This window comes from Myxocyprinus asiaticus, chromosome 32, assembly GCF_019703515.2.
Source record: "Myxocyprinus asiaticus isolate MX2 ecotype Aquarium Trade chromosome 32, UBuf_Myxa_2, whole genome shotgun sequence".
NCBI lineage: Eukaryota > Metazoa > Chordata > Actinopteri > Cypriniformes > Catostomidae > Myxocyprinus > Myxocyprinus asiaticus.
In genome coordinates this window covers 28,540,106-28,562,566 of record NC_059375.1, presented here as the reverse complement: position 1 = coordinate 28,562,566, position 22,461 = coordinate 28,540,106, and the positions used below count along the sequence as shown (strand labels likewise).

The 22,461-nt window shown below is 36.3% G+C and overlaps 2 protein-coding genes across 2 annotated transcripts in view; both read left to right on the top strand.

Annotated features, from left to right (window-relative positions):
* The first annotated feature begins 1,653 nt into the window (after positions 1-1,653).
* On the top strand, positions 1,654-4,816 carry LOC127422936 (uncharacterized). Its single transcript, XM_051666803.1, has 8 exons — positions 1,654-1,700; positions 1,976-2,050; positions 2,144-2,209; positions 2,291-2,353; positions 2,543-2,612; positions 3,222-3,665; positions 3,786-3,881; positions 4,177-4,816. The coding sequence occupies exons 2-8, from the start codon at positions 1,976-1,978 to the stop codon at positions 4,578-4,580; spliced, it is 1,218 nt and encodes a 405-aa protein (XP_051522763.1). The 5' UTR covers positions 1,654-1,700; the 3' UTR covers positions 4,581-4,816.
* Positions 4,817-7,779: 2,963 nt separating this feature from the next.
* LOC127422931 (unconventional myosin-Id) overlaps positions 7,780-22,461 on the top strand; it is a 108,701-nt gene continuing 94,019 nt past the window's right edge. The window contains exon 1 of the mRNA XM_051666793.1: positions 7,780-8,266. Coding sequence (XP_051522753.1) covers positions 8,172-8,266 — 95 coding nt within the window. The 5' untranslated portion in view covers positions 7,780-8,171. The remainder of the gene's footprint in view (positions 8,267-22,461) is intronic.

Sequence of the window (22,461 nt, the reverse complement as noted above, 5' to 3'; positions counted from 1 at the left end):
ATTCACGTTCACCGCATATTTTTCTCTTACAATGAAAGTGAATAGTGACTGAGGCTGTCATTCTGCCTAACTATATCTCCTTTTGTGTTCTGTTTAAGGAAGAAAGTCAGTCAAACATCCCATGCCACACAAGGTTTTGTAATGTTTGGCAGTGTGTTTGTCTCAGTCACCATTCACATTCATTGCATATTTTTCTCATACAATGAAAGTGTATAGTGACAGAGGCTGTAATTCTCCCTAACATCTTTTGTGTTCCATGGACGAAAGAAATTCATACAGGTTTGGAACAATATGTGGGTGAGAAAATAATGACAGAATTCCATTCATTTTTGGATGAACTATCCCTTTTAGTAATGTGAGTTAAGCAAAAACACAATGTCCTACTGACTACTATTCCATTCTTATACCAAGATCAGACAAAGGTGGATTAAATTTAATCAGGGAGGTTTGAAGCTAATTAATGAGGTGTCAGTAAGGCTGTTAACTCATATTACTCATTATTCATACAGATTAGGCTACACATTAAACCAGTTTTATTCCATTACTGTACATAACCAGTGTTTCATCAGAATGTTTTTAGAACTACATCAAAATGTATATGGGCATTATTTCTTTCCAGATTTGTAATGTATGTTCTTTAGTTCCTGTCCAGCAAATTTATTCTAGCCCAATTTTGTGAAATATGTTAGAGGTCACCACCTTGTGGTTATGATTTGTTACTGCAAATACTTTTTTGAGGGCCATACATTAAGAAATTTACTGCACTATTTTTTTTTTTTTTTTACTATTTCCTACCATTTTTACCATAATGTATGCTTTATTATGACCCTTTAGATCTCCCTGAATGTCCAGAAATGTCTTCCACCAGGTAATTTTGAACCAATTTTTGGCCTTGTTTTCAAATTTCATTGCTTCTCTCTATGTGAAAATAATCCCATTCATTCTGTTCTAATATTCATTTACACTTACAAATCAGACACCAACAGTGGACCATATTTAATTAGCTATTTAAGATATTTTGAGTTCAACTTCTACTATGTGCCTCTGCACAGTCTTTGTCACTACTCTGCTGATAATGCAAAAATGTTTTTGGCTCCAACCATTGACTTGTCATGTGGTTTCTGAATGATGCTTGCAAAGGCAAAATCTATAACAGTCAAGTTATGTGTTATATTACAATTTGAGAGTATCTTACCGTTGGATCTTTAACTAAATACTGGTCAATCAGTAAAAGCAAATAAACTTGTCTTAATCTTCAATAAAAACTCAGATTAGTGTGAAATATTGGCCTTTAAATTTGACCTTGATCCTGTTTCAACCTTATTTCAATATAAATTTTTTGACAATTTGCATATTTTATAGCTCTGGCTAATTCTTGACTGAGTATTTAGCAATGCATGATACCACGGATCTTTAATCAACAATAAGCTGCTTGTAAATATGAAAAAGTTTTTTATACATATTTTTTTTTTGCTGACCTCATGAGCTCAAAAACTGCCTGTGGCAAATTTTCATGTGTATGTTAGCACCTTATTTGTGAACAGAGTCACCAGAATCTCATGTAAGGGAATATTGGTGTGAAAGTCAAAACAGTAACTTCCTTTTGCACGGCAATACCGTCCACCCATAGTGTGAAGCTGTATATAAACTCTATCCTAGTTGACTTGCATAACGTATAGAGATCTGCTCTCTGTGAAAAGGTAAGTTTCAACTGCCTATAATTTTTGATGAGAAAAATAAAAATAAATTATAATAATAATAAAAAAGATTGTACACATCAAATCAATTGCACATTAGAAACTTAATTAGCTGTAAACCTCAAGAGCATAACTTTAAATTTGCTTAGGCACCTAATAGCAAATCCAACTATTTTAAAATTAGAAACACATACTTAAGAATTATTTATTTAACTTTATATAATTATGTAGATGGATAATGCAATGTCTAATGCATTTTTCTTTACTCTCACCTTTAGATGGTTGGCTTATGCATCCAGGTGTTGGCCGTGCTGGTTGCCTGTACAGCTGGCACAGAGAATAGAGATGTTTCAGTAAGAATGATCAACTTGCTTAATATCATAAAAGTTCTGAATTGTGCAAAAATAGCATAGAGCATGTTATTTCATGATAACATTATCTTCCAGTACACATTTAGAGCTTGGAATACGGATGACCAGCCTTTACCGGAGCAGCTTGCTTTTGTGTATAAGGTAATAGTACAATTAATCTGCTCCTGTATCTTTCTAAAAGTGATGTGAGCATTGTGTTTCTTTCTCTGTGTGTTTATTTAGGAGATGGAAAACTTAAAACATGAACAAACATTAATGAAACAAAAGCAAGAAGCCATTAGCCAGGTAACATTAGAGCTCTCTTAAAGTCTCTTTGCTTGTTGAATGAAAAAATTCTGAGCATAGTAACGATATTTTAATCAGACACACCTGACCTTGTTGGACACATGATAGGCTTTAAGCATACTATGTAAAACATAAGTAAACAATGCGGAATACTGTGTTTTAGTATATCATATGCTTGTTTTGTTATAGGCATTACTGCACTGTTCGCAGATGCCTGTTGATACAGATATGGAGATGAATTTGACATCACTACAAAGTGGTCAGTCAGTTGTTGTTTTTATGATTTCTTTATGGTGTAGAAAGAAAATATTTATGAATGGATCTACAGTGGCCACGTAAATGAAATTATGTCATTACATTAGATAACAAAATATCAAACCAAGTGGCATGCATTTAAAAAGAAGAGATAGCACAAGCAAAACATTTCACAAAAATAAGTTTGTTACATTTTAAATGATATACTGTTCAAAATCATATCTGGTTGTTAGACTTAGTGAAACATGTCCACAGTAAGTGGACTTCATACATCCACTAAAATTACCTTTAGACCACCTGGCTAAAAGTAATTCCAAAAATGGCTAAGAAAAGTAAGGTTGGTTCTGAAAAAAACAAAAACAAATCTAGCATAATTTGTTTGCAGATGCCAATTGATTTTATATTTTTTTATCCATGCAATGAAATTCATACATTTTAAGTGTGGTTTAAGTGTCCCAATACTTTTGGAGACATTTTAAAACTGACAAAGTAATGGATGCATTGATAAATGTATAAATGAATCAATGAGTGAATGATTAAGAATGTGAGGGCATGAATGGATGAATGATATCTGATACCTGAGTGAGGGTATTCTGCTTTTTGGCTTGGATAGGCAGCAGTCATCTGCTATATACTCTCACCCAGGATGGAGATGATGGCTCTGGTGAGGAAGACAGTGATGAGAGTTCTGACCCCTGCTATCACTATACCGTGCTGGACCAGAATTGGAGAGCCACTAACTATAGCACCAAGAATGTTGTTTGTGACCGTCATGTACAGTGGAAGGGCTGGTACCGTCTCTTCTACCATGGAAAAAGCATCCAGATGCCTGAGCTGTGTGTCAAGAAAGACATGTGTGGTACACACGCTCCACTGTGGCTTGTTGGTGGGCACCCACGGATACGAGATGGAGTGGTCACCCGCAAGGTGTGTGGAAGCTGGAAAAATGAATGCTGTTTGTTCAAATCTCCTCCCATTCAAGTAAAAGCATGCAGGGGAAATTACTACGTCTACAAGTTCGTTAAGCCAGTAACATGCCATTTGGCGTACTGTGCAGGTAAGATAAGGTGCACGCAAGTCTTTCAGAAATATTCAAGATATTTTGAAGTCATAATTTTTTGCTGGGTTCACATATCAACTGTTGCACACCCATCTTATGTTTTATTTATTTTTTTAGATATTAACACCCTTGTTTGTGGAAAATGCAAAAAACATGAGTCTTGTATCAGCAGAGACAAAATCACCTGGATGTGTAAGAAAAACAAAATAAGAGGTGAGTTGTTTATATAAATAATTAATTTCAGGAGCATTGTAAATTCAATCCTTAAAGAGATATTTCACTAAAAAAATGTAAATGATATACCAAACCCGTATGATTTTCTTTCTTCTGTGGAACACAAAAGGAGATGTTAGACAGACTGTTAAGGACTTACAGTTTCAGTCACCATTGACTTTAATTGTATGGGGAAAAAAAAGAGCAGCATCAACATTCTTTAATGTAGATTCTTCAGTCCTTAATCTACCTTTTAATGATAATTAATTGTGCATTTTCTCTTGCTGATTTGCAGTGAAAGCAAATGTCCATTTTTTCGCCTCCTACCCGGCCCACATCTCAGGAAAAGTGAACAAGATTGTGTTCAGAAAAGTCTATGTGAATCAAGGCGGGGCTTTCAACAGTCGCACCGGGATATTCAGAGCTCCAGTTTCAGGTGTCTACCAATTCTTCTTCTCCACACAGACTGGAGGTAGTGGGGTGACTGACCTGTGGCTTGTTGTAAACGGTTACTGGGTAGCTATGTGCCATAGCAATATTCAGGGCCCAAACTCTGTTGGGAATCTATCAACATACATGACGACTCTGCGCAAGGGTGCTATGGTTTATGTGACCCATAACAATGGTCGCTCTTGGGCCAACGCTTCATCCAACACCATCATTTTTGGAGGTTCATTACTTATGGTGAGAAAAATCTAAGAAAATGTTGGTTCAAAATAGAATGTAGTATGAACATTTATAGTTTAAGAGGCCACTTTAGTAGCACACCTAAATGTAGGTATGACTTTATATGTTACAACTGCAGTAAAACATGTTCTACTAAATCTACTATTCATTGTTTTGGTTGTTTTGATGGATGCGTACTGTATAAAGATTTATTTCTAAAGTTTATCTTCTCTTTGAAACCTCTGAGCTACTAAAATTCAACTTCAATTTTTCAGGTATTTTATTGTCTTTTTTTAAACATGATTTTCTATTAAATTATTATTATTGTTGTTATTATTATTATTATATAAAAAGAAACTATTAAACTGTAAAGAGAACTGTAATGGTAAATTAAATGGCTTTGGTAAAGGTGTCATATTATCAACTGCAACTTCTATTGTTTAAGTATTTTATTATTGTCATGTGTATATATAAAAAAAATGTGTGACATTATTATAATAATAATAATAATAATAATACGCTGAAATTAATGTAGTGGGTTTTACTTAAAAAATAAAATAAAATAGGAAACAACTTCCATGTAGAAATTGCTAGTAAATTTAACAGACCATATTTTCAAGCAAAGGCTACAAGCAATTCTTGATGGCTTCAATTAGAAATTTTCAAGAAAAGATTACTTTCCAATAGTTTGTTTCAAGTAAACTTTACTCACTCTTTGTTTGTACATTTGACTTTTTTTTTTTTAAGTATTTAATTGAGTTTTAAATACACTTAGTCATGAACCACATTACACATGGAAGCCATCCACAGGGAAGCTAAATGCACGCTATGTAGTCTATTAGACAACATAACCGTGATTTAATGGTGATAGAAACAAAATTCTGAGCTGCGCCGCAGGCCTCAACACTTGGTGCACAAAACACGATGATGGTAACAATCAACAGATAATTTTTTTGGTCATGAATGATGGGTAATTCTGAGTAAAAAATAAACTTCAGACTTTACAAAACAACAAAATCAACAATAAAAACGGTGTAAATCAACTTGCAAACAGCGAAACCATGCAAGCTCATTAATTATTCAAGTGCATACTGGGAAAACCAGCTTTGAAAAGTTAAGTAAAATGCCAATAAATATGTTTTTAAAGATTTCTACTTTAGGATTGGTACGTTGTGACACATTGTAATGATAACAAACAATCATAAATAATACTTATAAGCTAGAGCATACATTTTTGAATTAATGTCTGAATTATGTAAACATTTAGAATTTACTTAATATTTTCAAGTTCATGCTTAAACTAACTTACTCTGTTCAATGTAGAAAGTACTTAAAGCTACACTATGTAACTTTTGGCCCTCTAGCAGTTAAAAAATAAAACTGCATGCGTCTTGCGGAAGAACATTGTTTTGGTAATGATTCAAGTTGTATTTCGGCTCTGCTCCTCTGCGCGGATGAATGTGGTTTGAGGCATCGGTGTACACATGGATACAGGACATCTTATCAGAGTGAATGGACAAATAAAGAAAGAAAGAAAGAAAGAAAGAAAGGAAAAGAAGGATATCCGAAAACATGTTATCTGAGCAGGTAAGTGCCATATCTTAAGCTGTTGTTTTGACTTATTGGAAACATTGATGTTTTGAAATAAATGACGTTACAAAAGTTAGGCAATGTTCATTAACATTAGACATAATGATTGCTAGTCTGATAAGGTCAAACGTTGTAAAGTTTTTATAACTGCAGGATATTCTGGCCAATTAGACCACGGTAGTAACTAATTTATAGATTGTCATTATTACCAACCAGTGATCAACATAATTTCAAGACTCACATGTCCTTGGCAAGCCAAGAACTAAAGGAGTTATTTATATAAATTATTGCCGTTATAAAGAAAATACACGCGTGTGCTAGCAAGTGAAAAGTTCTGCACTGATTTCAGTATAATTATTGTATTTCACCACACACACACAGAAGTGTGTGTGATTACTATACATAAACCATATCAATAAAATATCTTACCTCTTGAGTAAGATAAAAGCCATCTCTGGGTCGCCACCTCTGAAAAGCCAAGCCGATGCAGATTTGGGTTTCATTATGGACTGTCACTTTCCCTTTTTGCTTGTAGACTCTGCTCTGTTCGGGGTTTCTTTGTTTTTACAACTGGTGATTCCCCAGAGGTTTGCCGTTTTGAATGATCCATGGTAAATTTTTCGCGTTCGTTATGACAACAAACTTTCAGCTTCGCTACTCCCACAGCATACACATGCTACAGTAGCCAGAGCTTATTTTCTCTATGAACGGATATGACGTGAACACGCACGGGCAAATGACGTATGTATGCAATTTCCCACGAAATCCGACAGCTCTAAAATATAAATAATTATTAAGTGTATTTGGAGAAGATGGATTTTTGTTGCACTCTCTCATTAATAAAATTGTGTTATTTTTTAACCAAAACTATTTTTTCTGCTATATTTACTTCACCACATTTTTTTCAGTGTATAAAATAAAGTATTAAATAATAAAGAAAACTTGTATAGTAAATGATATTGGCATATGACAGGTGGGGGCAGCAGCGTCATCCCATTGTGTTTAGTCAGAGAGGATGGCACTATGGCCACAGATAGCTGCACAGAGCAACCTGAAGCCACGTCTTCAGTCCTCATTAAACTTAAACGCGTCCCTTTGTCTTGAGGTTACTACAGAAACATTACCAGCACGTGCCCTTGCACGATGCACGTGCTTTACCGCAAGACAATTTGTTTCATTCATGTTTCAACAGACAAGATAATGGTTAAACCATCAATGTGCTCACCTTTGAGTACCACTAAATGTGATCTAGGGCTACTGTGAATACTGTTGTAAGATTTGTTGGAAGTTCTCTGAAGTGACGCGGAGGCAGTACTCAAATGTAGATTTTATCCATCGCCTTATATGGCCAAAAGACTGACAGACGGACATTCCAAGCATATTCTGCATTGATGATGATTATGATAGTTACAAATAATAGTCTTTGTGGATAATTTTAACTACTCACATGTGACTTTCCCGCTCATATTACTGCTTATTTAGACGTCGACGTCAAATTTATATACTTGTGAAACTTTTTCATTATTTTTAGAGCGCAAAGGTAACCGCTCGTGCCGAACGGTTTAGCTCGCGCCCCGAAGGAGGAGGGGCATCCGCGCGGCGGCCAAAATAGAAGATACCATTTGTCGTTAGTTACCGAAGCCGCCGTATGGTAGACGGGACGAGTGAAGTTCGCAGAAACAGGGATGAGAGGTACGACTGTCGATGTAGCGGGCTATCACTTCTCAAACACCGGGATCATCTAAAAGTTGCGTGGAGTTTCAAGGCGAACGAGCCGAGGAGCGTTTAGCTGTGAGAATATAAAGTGAAGGAAACAACTTACAGTCAACAGGCAGTGCGTGTCTATATTTCCTTTTAATAGGAACATGAACATAATTGTGGTCTAGGCAAACAGTAAACACATTAAGAACGATGATGCATTATTGTTTCAGTTTGACGCTCTCGAATTGACTATATTGGACATTCAAGTGTTAACTTTACGCAATTTTCGTAGAATTGTCGCACAGGTATTTTTTATATTTCTTACGCGTTATAATGGCAGAACACGAAAGTTTGGAATTCGGAAAGGCGGACTTTGTGCTTCTTGACAATGTGTCTTTGGAGGAGTTTATGGGCAACCTCAAGCTCAGGTAAGTGGTACACTCACTGGGATCCCTTTTGCCATCTAGAAAATTATTACTGCGCTTGGGATCCAGAATTAAAGGAGGGAAGGGGTTGTTGTGACAGTGAGGAAAGGCAGCTTTATACTGGATGAAATGTGGACGGATTTGTAAACTTTCAGTAATAAAGTTTAACAGAAATAAACAAGGAGTCTTAATTCATAATGATGAACAGAAAAAGGAAATATTGCATGTGAAATTATATCAAAGTATGAATTAAATTGTGCAATAAATATGCTTACACTAGCCTAAATCAATGATAAGATGTGCTGTCCCAATCACCCAAATGTAAAAAAAAAAGAAAAAGAAAAAAAAAAGGTTTTGGGTTAGTTTACATAAAAGGGTATGTCACGCCTCCTTTTAATATGATATAACCTTCTTTCCTCCTCAAATGGATAGGGAGCATCTTCAGTATTACAGAAATGTATCATGTGTTGGGCTAACGTTTTTAATATATGGCAAGAAAGCTTACACAAGGTGGAAATTCAAAAACTGTCCCAATCACTCTTAATTCACCCTATAAAAGCTGCAAATTGCTGTGAAAAAAAAGTGTGATGCTGACAATGACATTATGAGTCTATCATATTGTCTTGTTGTCATATCAATTGGTGATATAGCTGTTGAATAGGAACATTCTATCAGTGCAAGTTACTGAAAATGAAAAATGTAAAACAGGTTTTGGTTGTATTTGTAAAATGTAGCCTACTTATAGAAGAGAAAAAAAAATGTTACTTCACAGGTAACTAATAGTAGGTTACAAATCTGTAATCTGAATTACATTCACTGCATAATGTTTATCAACTGTAATCAAATGAGGGTGTTCCTCAAAACACTTGATCTGTTATCATAAATGAATTTATTCATATTTCAGATAATGTATAAATGCATCTGGAACAAGCTTATTCATAAGAGCATTTTGTATTACACACCTCACGTCTACATGACAGGAATGCATGGCATTGTTGTGTTTGTTGTTGGCTAGTTATTAGTTTCATACAGCTCACTGCACCGGCTGAGCTTGATGTGTGACAGCCTCATAGGTGTGTTGGCCCTGGTCACACCCCCTGCCCCCTAATTGGACTTATTGTTCAAGCAAGTTTGGAGTGGAAATCCTGTCATTGTGTTTTGTATTGCTGGTGATGTAGGTCACATTTCCCCATCAACACACTGTCACTAAATTACTAGATGGCTTTGTTAAGCTGGGGCATGTGGTTTGGGAGTGTAACGTATTTTTTGTTAATGTTTAATATAACAATGCTATAAAATCTGCATTTGATTTCTGTTTGCCTCCCTTTAATTTCGCTACCTAGTAACCTACGTATAGGAATCACACAGGGGTGCTACATTTGCTATAAAAATTATTATAGAAATTATTTTCTCTTTTGTTTTCATTAAAATGCTAGCTTGAAACATTTTTAAAGTAATAATGCACTTTTTATAATTTTGGTGATATCAAAGGTAGGACTTTTCTAGTGAATAAGGATATTTTGAATTTTGGATCAAATAGTTGTGTTGTGATCTTTTCACTCTTGTGAAGATTTTTTATTTTTTTTTCTGATTCTTTGATATTAAGGTAGTACTTCACTAATTTGTTATTTAGTCCCTATTTAAATTATATCTGATTTATACTGTAGATCATTATATATTCATTTTTTAAACACCATCCACATAATTGATAATGATGTAAATAAACGACTTGCCATTATTTAGCAGCAGAAGATGCTTTCCAACGAGTCATAGCATGGAATGTCTTGTTTTTCCCACCTCTCAGCCATGGCCTGATATTCTCCCTGGCTTGGAGATGGCATGTGGCCATGTGCAGTTTGTTATTTGCAGAGGGTGCGACCAGGCGAGCTTCCTGCTTCTTCAGACTCCACATCTGGGGCTTCAGCTGGAACAGCAGCAGCTATGTGATGCCAGATCACATCCTGTGCCCTCTGGAGTGATAAAGGGAGTGCTGTAAAACTGGAATTCATTTTTTATGTGATGCTTTTTGAAGGCAATTTACTTTGAATTTAAGAAGACCATATGTTATGACAAGTCGTAATGTCTGAAGATGGCTTTTTATCTGGATTTTTGAAATCCGCTGTGTTTACACTGTGGTTGATCAGTTAGTCTGGGACCACCAATAGGACGACCTTAAATATAACAAAGTTAGATTTTAGCTTTTTGAAGCTAAACTACATGACAACATTTTTGTAAAGAGATTTAAAGCAAATTTGTAAACCTGCTGCTTAGGTGTAAGTGACCATTTAAAGGGATAGTTCACCAGAAAATGAAAATTTTCTCATCATTTACTCACCCTCATGCCATCCCAGATGTGTATGACTTTGTTTCTTCAGCAGAACACAAAATAAGATTTTTAGAAGAAAATTTCTGCTCTGCAGGTCCATGCAATTTAAGTGAATGGTGACAAGAACTTTGAAGGTCCAAAAAGGAGATAAAGTCAGCATAAAAGTAGTCCATAAGACTGCAGTGGTTTAATCAATGTCTTCTGAAGCGATCCAGTTGGTGTTGGATGAGAACAGATAAAAAAATAACTCCTTTTTCACTTCACATCTTGTAGTCTCGAGGCATGATCATAATTTCCAGATCGATTACACTTGTTAGTGCTTGATGCATGTGCAGAGCGCTAAATGGTGCTATAGGAAGTGTAATTGAGCTTGAAATCATGATCGCCAAGGAGACTGCTGTCAAGATGTGCAGTGAAAAAGGAGTAATATTTTGGTCTGTTCGACCCCAAAACCAACTGGATCACTTCAGAAAACATTGATTAAACCACTGGAGTCTGATGGATTATGTTTATGCTGACTTTATCTGCTTTTTGGAACTTCAAAGGCCTGATCACCATTCACTTGTATTGTATGGACCTACAGAGCTGACATATTCTTCTAAAAATGTTTGTTTGAAAATGTTGAAAGAAAGTCATACACATCTGGGATGGCATGAGGGTGAGTAAATAATGAGAGAATTTTCCTTTTTTGGAGCACTAACCCTTTAAGCTTCTTACAGTGAGTTGTCGAAGTTAAACAAGTGTCAGAAGTGCTGATATATACTGTACATTGTAGCGTAATCTAAGATCAGCCCATGATTGTGTTTACACAACACCCCCATTTCAAACATGAGTTTGTAATGCCTCTCAGGAAATTAATTGGTGTGTGCTCAGGGCTTGACTTTATATGGCAGTGTTGTTTTGTCTGCCTCTTGTATTTTAGGGAATATTTTTGGCAGTCCTCTGTGCATTTCCAAAAACAATTACATGTGCTGCCCGAGACATGTTCCAAATTCTTCTAGACGCTGGCTCTGATACTGCAGATGAAACAGTTGATAACCACTTCACCATGGAGCCTTGCTCGTATTCTGCAAACAAACTGTTTTCTCTGTCTTAATCACATTCTGAGTCATTCAAAAAAAAAGTCAAGTCTTAAACATTTTTAACAACCTAATAATTTTAATCATTTAAGTTGTAGTACTGTGTACTTTTTTATGGTGTATACAGTGAGGTCCAAAATTTTGAGACCTCTAGTAAAAATGTTTTTTCAATGCAATACAAAATTTTTCATTGCAAAGTATTGCCTATTATCAGTATAACAAAAAATAAAATAAAATGAAAAATGAAAAATGTTCATGAATTACAGAATTTATAGTAGGCTATTTTGCATGCACCCGTTTTGCTGGCAGCATGCTCTTGGGCTGGCATGGACTCAACAAGTTTGTGCAAAACGTGAATAATGATGATCAATGTTTTTCCAGCATGATCTGAGACTGTTCCAATTCCAAATAGCATCTTGTGTGCTTCAATGGAGTCGAGCACAATCAAGCACGATTTGTTCAAAGGAGTTCATTATCACAAATGCGCTCCCATTTGATTAAAAACCTTAACTTAAAAGTAGTGCAGAATCTAAAATATTTCTTCTTCATTTCATATCAGAACTTTTCTTTGTCAAAATCTGAAATCAGCGTGGTCTTAGATTTTTTTAAACCCCACTGTATATCACTGAAACTTTCCTTGATTTGTGATATTTTCACTTTTCTTAGACATTGTGTTTAACCTTTGAACTCCTATAGTTGCACCGCAAGTCTGTTGGCTGGAAATCACAGGAAGAAAGGGCTTATGAAAAAATAATTGCAACCTGTAAGGCCTTGCTGGTCTTCCTATTGGCATTTTCCCTGGATGGAAACGTCTCCTTTGACCCTCAGCAGTCTTTTAGCTAGCGTATGAGCTTGATTGTTCCAATTATTTGTGTCAGGTGTGCTAAGAATTAAAAACTAAAGCAAACGAGAATTAACTTTTGTTTGAGTGTTGTATATTGTGCACACACTGGCTGCATCCGAAAGCTTAGGCAGCTGACTTGCTGCCTAATCAGTTAATGGCTTAACCGGCAGTGTTTTTGATTAAAATTAACTCTTAAGAAAGCTGGTCTCAGAACAGTTTCTAAAGGCACCATATTTTCATCCTAACTCCTGAATTTCATTGTTAATTATTCAGCATCATATCCCAAAGATGAGGAATTTATTTTGATGTAGTCATCTGTTTTTCAGTTTTAGTTACAGAAGTCTTTCTTTCCTTCTAAAAATAATTACACATCAGTTACAGACTTTTATTGCTTAAAAATGACATGCTGTTCTGTGTGGTGTTAAAGGAAAGTTTTAAAAACAGAGGGTTGTAAATCTGTGCTGTTTCCGCACAGCTTTTTATCTGGGTCTGTGACTCTGTGTTGCGCAAAATCAGCCAGAAAGTGGGGGTCTAAGGTTAGGTTTAAAGAGCGCTAAAGGAAACAGAACAAAACTGAGCCCATACAGTATGCCTATTATTTTCCCTATATTTATGGTGGCACTGGACAAAAAAATGGGACACAATACAAATGCAAGCAAACCAATTTATTTAGATGTCTGTGTGCATTTGTATCAAAGAAATGGAATCACTGCGCTCTACCAGTTCAGGCCACGGTGCTTAGATCCACAAAAAATGTTTTCACTGTCAAGAAGATCCACATTCCTTTTTTTCTCAATTTCTTATATTTTATTCATATCTCACAGTACAGGAGAACACTGACTTTTTGGCCCTGGAATGTTTATGTTCTCCTGTACTATGAGATATGAATAAAATATAAGAAATTGAGAAAAAGGAGTGCGCATCATCTTGTGTGTATTTGTATGAAATTAACTTTTCATAAGTCCTCACGGAACAGATCACACATTAACAAATTATTTCAATAATTACGACTTGAATTGTATATTCTCACCATAGCTACATTATATCTTAATGATTTCAGTGCTTCGAAACCTTTGAATGAAGTCACGTGAAGTTCTCCCATATCAAGGATGTAAATTCTCACTTGTTCCTTTAACAGCAGGGCCTTGTAGAGTCCAGCTGTGACAAAGGCAACATGATTCCCATCCTGCAAAGCAAACAGAGGGATCAAAGTCTTCTCAGAGCTCATGTGTACTGCGCAGAGCCAGACATAAGGTCAAAGGTTTTATTACCCTATCCTGTAAGGATAGGTAGAGCAACAGAACTGCATGTTTTAGGCCTAGAGCAATTATGAATTTACTTTCTGTGATCAGAGCATTTCATATATTAAGATAACCTGACTGGCATTGATTATTTTTAAAGGCCCTCAGTGTTGACTGATTTCCTGTAGAAATATTTTTCATAAGATGTTAGAAGCTTAGGATTTATCATATGATGCTATATGTAAATAAACAGGCTCCGACCACAGACAAAATACCTCTATTCCATTTCCATTCCATTAAGGCCATTGAGTGCATAACACTGACATGCTTGCTCACAGCTATGGATTCTTGTGTGGTCAAATCTTCCAAAGTTCCTGTCTTTTTTCTGCAAATAAAAATACACTGAGAGAATACTGCCAGTGCTCCTCTCTAGACAAAGATCAGGGTATTTTACCTACTCCCTTTCAAAGTCCCATGAAAGGTCATATGTGTAATTGTTTTTTTAATGTAAACTCTTATCCCAACTTAATATAAAGAGACAACAATAATTTTTATGGCCATCCCAACCAGCCAGACACAACAATATTGGCTAAGACAATAATATAATTATAATTTTATTATCTTCCCTGAGGTCCACTGATAATGTTAGTAAAGGTTATTTATTTATTTTTTTTTGCACCAAAACAGTCATCATTTAGTAATATGTAATAATTTTCCACCCTGTAAACATCAATGTAGAGGCCAACTGTTCTGATTGGCTAACATCGTGCAGTCTCTCAAATACAGCCATATTTGAAACTCAGTCGGAAGAGAATGAACAAACTCCACAATATTATAAAACTAAATTTCAGGGCTCACTCAACGCACATTCAACAAATTGCATCCGAATATATTAAACTGAATGAAACTGAGTTGTAATTTGACACTGCGTCTTTTCAAATCAAATCAAATCCCTTTTATTGTCACTCAACCATATACACAAGTGCAACAGTGGGTGAAAGTCTTGGGTGCGGTTCCAAGCAACATAGCAGTATGACAATTACAATAAACATGTAACATGAAAGCAGCACCAGATACATGACAGTGGTCAAAGACGTCTGTCTAGTGCATGTTTATATACAAAAACTATTCAAAATAGTCCAGATGGGTCCCCATTGGTGTTCAGGAATAATGAGGCCACACTAGACCTCACTGTCTTGCTCTCTCTCTCCGTTTACGAACTGAAGCACCAGTGGGCGGGGCCAAGAATGTGATGACGTAAAGTAGGCGATTGTTGTTTTTTCACTGTAGAGGGAGTTATGAATTAATGGGCCCTCAAATAAAGGGAACTCGTGGAAGAAGAGAATGAGGTGTTTTTGCAGCTTGGTTTCAATAAATGCTTTTATTGCATTGGGGTTTAGTTTTGAGTTCTGAAATTTAAAGTGTTTTTATAGTAGAATGACCTCTTATATGTCAAAATATCAAGAGAAATTTGATTCTTCATGACATGACCCCTTTAAATGTTGACTTCTCCATTCTTTAAAATACTCAGTTGGTAAAAACTGGTTGCCATCATGTAGAGACTGTTTCCATTTAATTCCTGTATAACTTTGTCTTTCAGTAGATTTGAAATGAGCTCACAATTACAAGAAAATATCAGAATGAAAATACTTGTTTGATTTTGCTCTTTTTAATTTACTTCAGAGTCCATCTTTATCCCTGTTGTTGTGGATGACTATTTTTGCTGTTCTTTACAGAGCATCTTAGATCTTATCCCATCTTTTTATTTGAATTCCCTCTCTGCATTGCTCCTTGCTAACAGGCTCTGCATACCCCAGATTAAAAAAACAATAATAATCCCTAATGGTGAAATATATCTTCCCCTCAAAAGGCTGCAGTCTAATTTGATTGTCTCAAAAACAGCCTCTTTTTCTCTTTCTTTCCAGCAAAGAAAAGGGCCTGTCTGCCCTCAAGAATTTCCATACAACCCCCTGTAATCTGAAACATATCACCGGCCTTACATAAACAACGCAGTGCTTTTTTGGCCTTTTTTTCCCCCAGAATAAGCTTCGAGCTCCACAGACATCTCATTTGTGGACTGTGTGCCTTGGCAGGCGGGCACTGAGACCACTAAGCATGTCAGTTTCCCTTTGTTTATGGTCTGGATATATTTTACAGTCCTAGCTGACCCCTCACCCTCTTTGTAACCCCTTTCTCTCTCATGTACAGTTGAAGTCAGAAGTTTACATACACTTAGGTTGAAGTCATTAAAACTAATTTTTTAACCACTTCACAGATTTAATATTAGCAAACTTTAGTTTTGGCAAGTTGTTTAGGACATCTACTTTGTGCATGACACAAGTAATTTTTCCAACAATTGTTTACAGACAGATTGTTTAACTTTTAATTGACTAAATCACAATTGCAGTGGGTCAGAAGTTTACATACACTAAGTTAACTGTGCCTTTAAGCAGCTTGGAAAATTCCAGAAAATGATGTCAAGCCTTTAGACAATTAGCCAATTAACTTCTGATAGGAGGTATACTGAATTGTAGGTGTACCTGTGGATGTATTTTAAGTGCCTACCTTCAATCTCAGTGCCTCTTTGCTTGACATCAAGGGAAAATCAAAAGAAATCAGCCAAAACCTCAGAAAAAAATTGTGGATCTCCACAAGTCTGGTTCAATTTCCTGAAGGTACCACATTCATCTGTACAAACAATAGTATGCAAGTATAAACACCATGGGACCGTGCAGCCATCATACCGCTCAGGAAGGAGACACATTCTGTCTCCTAGAGATGAATGTAGTTTGGTGCAAAAAAGTGCAAATCAATCCCAGAACAACAGCAAAGGACCTTGTGAAGATGCTAGAGGAAACAGATAGACGTGTATGTATATCCACAGTAAAACAAGTCCTATATTGACATAACCTGAAAGGCTGCTTAGCAAGGAAGAAGCCAATGCTACAAACTGCCATAAAAAAGCCAGATTACAGTTTGCAAGTACACATGGGGACAAAGATCTTACTTTTTGGAGAAATTTCCTCTGGTCTGATGAAAAAAAAATGGAAATTTTTGGCCATAATGACCATCGTTATGTTTGGAGGAGAAAGGGTGAGGCTTGCAAGCCAAAGAGCACCATCCCAACCGTGAAGCATGGGGGTGGCAGCATCATGTTGTGGGGGTGCTTTGCTGCAGGAGGGACTGGTGCACTTCACAAAATAGATGGCATCATGAGGAAGGAAAACTATGTGGATATATTGAAGCATCATCTCGAGACATCAGCCATGAAGTTAAAGCTTGGTTGCAAATGGGTCTTCCAAATGGACAATGACCCCAAGCATACCTCCAAAGTTGTGGCAAAATGGCTGACGGACAACAAAGTCAAGGTATTGGAGTGGCCATCACCAAGCCCTGAAAAAGCATGTGCGAGCAAGGAGGCCTACAAAACCTGACTCAGTTACACCAGTTCTGTCTAGAGGAATGGGCCAGAATTCCAGCAACTTATTGTGAGAAGCTTGTGGAAGGCTATCCAAAGCATTTGACCCAAGTTAAACAATTTAAAGGCAATGCTACCAAATACTAACAAATTGTATGTAAACGTCTGACCCACTGGGAATGTGATGAAAGAAATAAAAGTTGAAATAAATCATTCTCTCTACTATTATTCTGACATTTCACATTCTTAAAATAAAGTAGTGATCCTAACTGACCTAAGACAGCGAATGTTTTCTATGATTAAATGTCAGGAATTGTGAAAGTTTAAATATATTTGGCTAAGGTATATTTAAACTTCTGACTTCAACTGTATATGGCAGGATACAGTTCTGTCGTGCAAAGGCAAAACACATTTTTTGTCAAAATATTGAGTTTCAAAGGTCTCTTAGACTGAGACAGATGGGTTTAACTCAACTATACTCAGATTCAGAGAAAACCGAGTATGATAATGTGATAATACACATTGTGTAAATGTGATAAGACTTCAAAGGCATTTTATTCAGTTTCAGCGTACATAGGTATGTATAGTTACTAGGTTTTGCTTTTGTAGGGCAAAGTTATTTGCAGGTTTGTATTAGAAATGGAAATCCATAGTTCCCAATTTAATATGTCTGGTTGTCAAATTGTGCACTGGAAGCCCATTTCCTCTCTCCACCAGTTGACATGGTTTGATTACATTACATAAACAAATTAATGCAATTATATATCTTCTGTTCTAGCTAATGAAAAATGTTGATAAGACACAATCATGGGTGTATATTTCAATGCACTTGTACTTTATTCTGTAGTGTTTTTTTACCCTTCTGGAAAGACCAGCCAACATGAATTTCCAGAACCAGAATTTCTGTTTCAGGTTTGTTTATTGTGGATAGTGTTGGTGTGATGCTGGTTTCGCTGTTGGTCAAGCTTTGCCAAGCTTTTCAACAGTAAAACGTATCTATTCTATAAGTTAGTCAACCAGCATGGTCTTTGGCAAGCTAGGTGACCAAGGAAGGCTTGCTGATTTATTAGCTTGGTGAAGACACAAGCACACCAGCATCCCATATTGAAGAGCAAAATACAATGTATGTTACCAGCAATGCTTGTCTTTTCTGCAGGATAGGAATGCATGTTCAGACAATCACATATTGTAGTAGTACACTATGTGTAAATGTCTGAGTATGAGGCTATTGTTTGTGTTGTGGCGTGGAAGTGAACTCATTTTTGGGCAAGTCTTTGTCTATCCAGCTCTTGGCAGTAAGCCCTGTGAAATCCAGTTACAGCCAGGAGTCAGAACACTCAAAGAGAGGAACATTCATACTAATTTCCACTCTCTGCTTCTCCCTTTTTTTTCCATTTTTCAGTCAATTACTGTACCACATTATCTGTTTCTCTCCTTCTCTTTTGCCTTTTCTGTCTGTTTTTGAGATTTTCCCTCCCTGCCCTCTTTTTACCCTGATGGTGATCACTTCTTGAAATAGCTTGCTGAGTAATGTCTGACTCCATTTGACTGGTCTTGACTTTTTGTCTGTTTTCTTTCTCGAGTTGGCCGTCATTTCATCCGCTACTGTTTAGTGACATCATATTGGGATCTGAACCATGCGCTAAAAGCTCTGATGAGTAAGAGATGGGCTCAGGGCCACGTCCAGCTACCAGAACCCCCTGTTGTCACTTTACTGTTAATCTATGAAACTCAATAGTTGAAATATGCGTCTTTTTTCCCTCATCCTCTTCCCCTTATTCTGAAGGGAGAACAAAAAGTGCCTCTGATCTCATTGAGACAATGAAGGGAGTGGGCCAAAATATATATTTAAAAAATAAATAAAAAAAACAGCTTGCTGGCTTGCTCTTACATTTACACCTGGCTTTCATTTCCTGAGTTGTCAATGCAAAGCTAATGAAAGTTAGTGTGAAAGCTTTTCAGACATGGCTTAAAATATTGCCAAGTGGGACGCACAATTTCTCCATTCAGGCTGTCTACACAGTAGTATGTTTGTAAAAGAGGTTGGCTTGAGAGACGTGAGGGGAACAAATTGAGTCCAGTGGTCATGAAGAAGTTTATCTTCCCAGGAAGATTGATTTTTCTGTTGATTGATGTGTCTGTTAAGCTCTAAAGGATTGTCGTCAACACAGTAGCAGCTGGTGTTTAACAGTAAACAAATGTAAAAGTTGCAGAGAAACTCCTTTGAAATGTAAGAGAAGAGTGTGTGGGGGTGGCTTGCTGCTTGCTCATTAAATTCAAAGGCCTTGATATACTTCCATAGAAGTTCTTCATTCAGAGTTAAAAAGAAGTTCTTAACAGCCGAGCAACAGTATATACTGTTTGTGAACATTCAGACACCCGCCACACCGCTGTGGTAGGCGTTTAGAGGAGCATTTAAATATGAGGACGCTACATGTAAATCCTTAACTAATGTGCCATTAATGACATTATGCCTAATTCTATGAGTAGAATTCACATAATGTCAGTAAAATAAGCTGTTTTAACCACTCGATGATGATTTAAAGTAATATATATGCAGTAGAAAATGTTTCATTTGTCTTTGTTACATTTTGAATTCATGGCACTAATGCATGGCCATAATATGCACCAGTTACACTCTGTTATTGTAATTTATGATAACACTGATACTGCTGCAAAGATCAGTGTTTAAAAAAGTGTTAATATGCAGAATAAAGACAAAAGAATGATGATAGGCTTACTTTGGGCAGATGTGTGAATGGCTTTCACTGCAGATGGCAAATTAGTGAATGGTCTTTGAGAGTATTTGAGTAGATTTGATTCCTTTTGTAGACTAATTAAACAAAACAGAAAATTGCTTGACATAGTCTTGGAAAATTTCTGATCATACAGGAACGATCGTAAAGATGTAGGTAAATTTGCACCAGCCTGCTAATAACTCTACACGCCAGTGTGTTCTTGTTGTCTGCCTTTGACTGACTGAACAACATAAACAAAATTAGCTGTCTCTGTCAAGGTAGGTGGAGCTTCATGTCACACCTACCAATGACGTGGACCAATGGCAGTAAGCTATTAAGCAGTCGGATAGAAGTTTTCCTAAAAGTTCGCTAAGGTGAGCTGTTACGTACCACCGAAACGTACGCAAAAACACCGTCTTTTTGACCAGATTTTGTTCTAAATGACATCACACCCGTTCTTTCTTAGATTTCGTATGAAGTATATTTGGGACTTAAGAGAAGGGCAGCTGTCAGAGATAGAAGAATCAGAACCAAAAATACCTTCATTATGTGTCAGCATTAAGTGTCAGTATGCAAGAAAGATGCTTGGTCACCACCACTGAGCCGAGTGGTTCTCATTGCAGAACCGTGCTGTTGTGTACCGATCCAGGCTCATTGGCATGGTTGCGGTTGATTTTTCCACTGTGGTGATGCAAAAACAGGTTTAGAATGGACTGATTAAGCAAGTGACCAATCGTGAGTCGCCACGTCACTACAGGCGTTCCATCAGAGCAATTTTCTGGCCTGAGTACAGTTTGCTAACTGTGCTGAGAAATCTAGTCCAGAAACAGTTTGTAGTCATACTGTACTGAACTGTGCTCAAGTGGAAATCCTGAGAACCATTCTTCACTGTGCTCAGAACCATCCGCCCTGATGGTGAAAGTGCTTATAGTGCAGGAAGATGCAGGTACCTGTTTATGTACTGAATGAACTTCAAGATAATAAACTGTATAAAAAAGATTAATCCTATCTTATATCATAATAATCATCAGCTTTGACAATTCATTGCAATGATTTTTATTATCATAATTATTCATAATTATTGCATTAATCCTTCCAGGATTACCACGCACGTTTTTGATGATTAAGTATTGATGTAAAATCAATATTAAATATGAGGGTCCATTGGAAAGAAAAATCACATATTACATCACTTTAAAACATCATTGTTTCTCCTAGAGACAGAAATGAGATTCATTGGAAATCAAATGTAGTCCTCTGCTTAAAGGAATATTTGGTGTTTAATACAAGTTAAATTCAATCAACAGCATTTGTGGCATAATGTTGATTTTTTTCTTTCATGTTGAAAAAAGAAAAAAGAATTCTACACATCCCTTGTTTATTTAAAGGTGCACTCAGTAATTATTTGAAGTATGTCGAAGTTGCGTACATTGGCTTACTCTGACACCAAGTGGCTTGGATGCTGCATCATTCAAACAGTAGTATCCAATAAACTTCCTGATCTTTGAAACAGCAACCTCTGAACAATTACATTTTATTGTAGTGGTGCAGTGATAAATCAGAAACACTTCAGTTGATAAAAAGTCCAGGGGCTGATTCACTTTCAGGTCATACCCAGCATGCTCCATGTTAATCTGTGGACTGAGTGAAACTGATTGCTTGGTAAATTGTGTGCAGGGGATAAACTTGGATCAGGGACGGATTAGCCTTTTATTGCTGGGGTTGTGAATAAACAGGCTTTGATGTGTTATCTAGGGGCTGGAACATCTCATATATTCACACTTCAATGTGCAGGCCTGGACTGCCATAGTTGTCATTTACAGTTGGAAACTTTTTTTTGCCATTGCTGATTTTGTCCCCAGCACTTTGAAAACCAATCTTCGATTGAAAACTGGAAAAAATGACTTGAGGCAGTGATGTATTATGTACTGAGAAGGAGCAGGAGCTTTTACATTAGTGTGTGATAATGAGTGGTGATATCTGTCCTGGAATGTGAAATTTTTAAATGATTAATTCACCCAAAATGAAAATTCTGTCAGAATTTACTCACCCTTATGTAATTCCAAGCCCGTATGACTTTAATACGTATGCGAAAGGGGATGTTTTAAATAAAATCGCCATATTTTCAATGCAATGGCAGTGCACAGTACATCACTGTAAAGCTTAAAAAGACCCAAAAGTGTCATTAAAGTCCATGCGACTCATGCGTCATATTCCAAGTCTTCTCAAGGCATTCAATAGATTTTGTTAAGAAACAACCGTAAATGTAAATAATTTTAATTCAAGTAATTTGAAAATCTTGAGGTCCGTTGTGCATTCATGAATGCTATAAGAGGAGGTTTTTTTTTTTTTTTTTAAGGTATTCTCACGTGAATATGTGGGATTTGAATAATAAAAATAATAAACTTTAATTTTATATAGCGCCTATAAAGGTAGCTTCTCAAGGCGATTTACATAGAAAAATAACAGTAATATAAGAATAAAGAGCATACAAACTGAGTATAAACATGCATATCAATACATAATTAATAATAAAACAGAATACAAAAAAT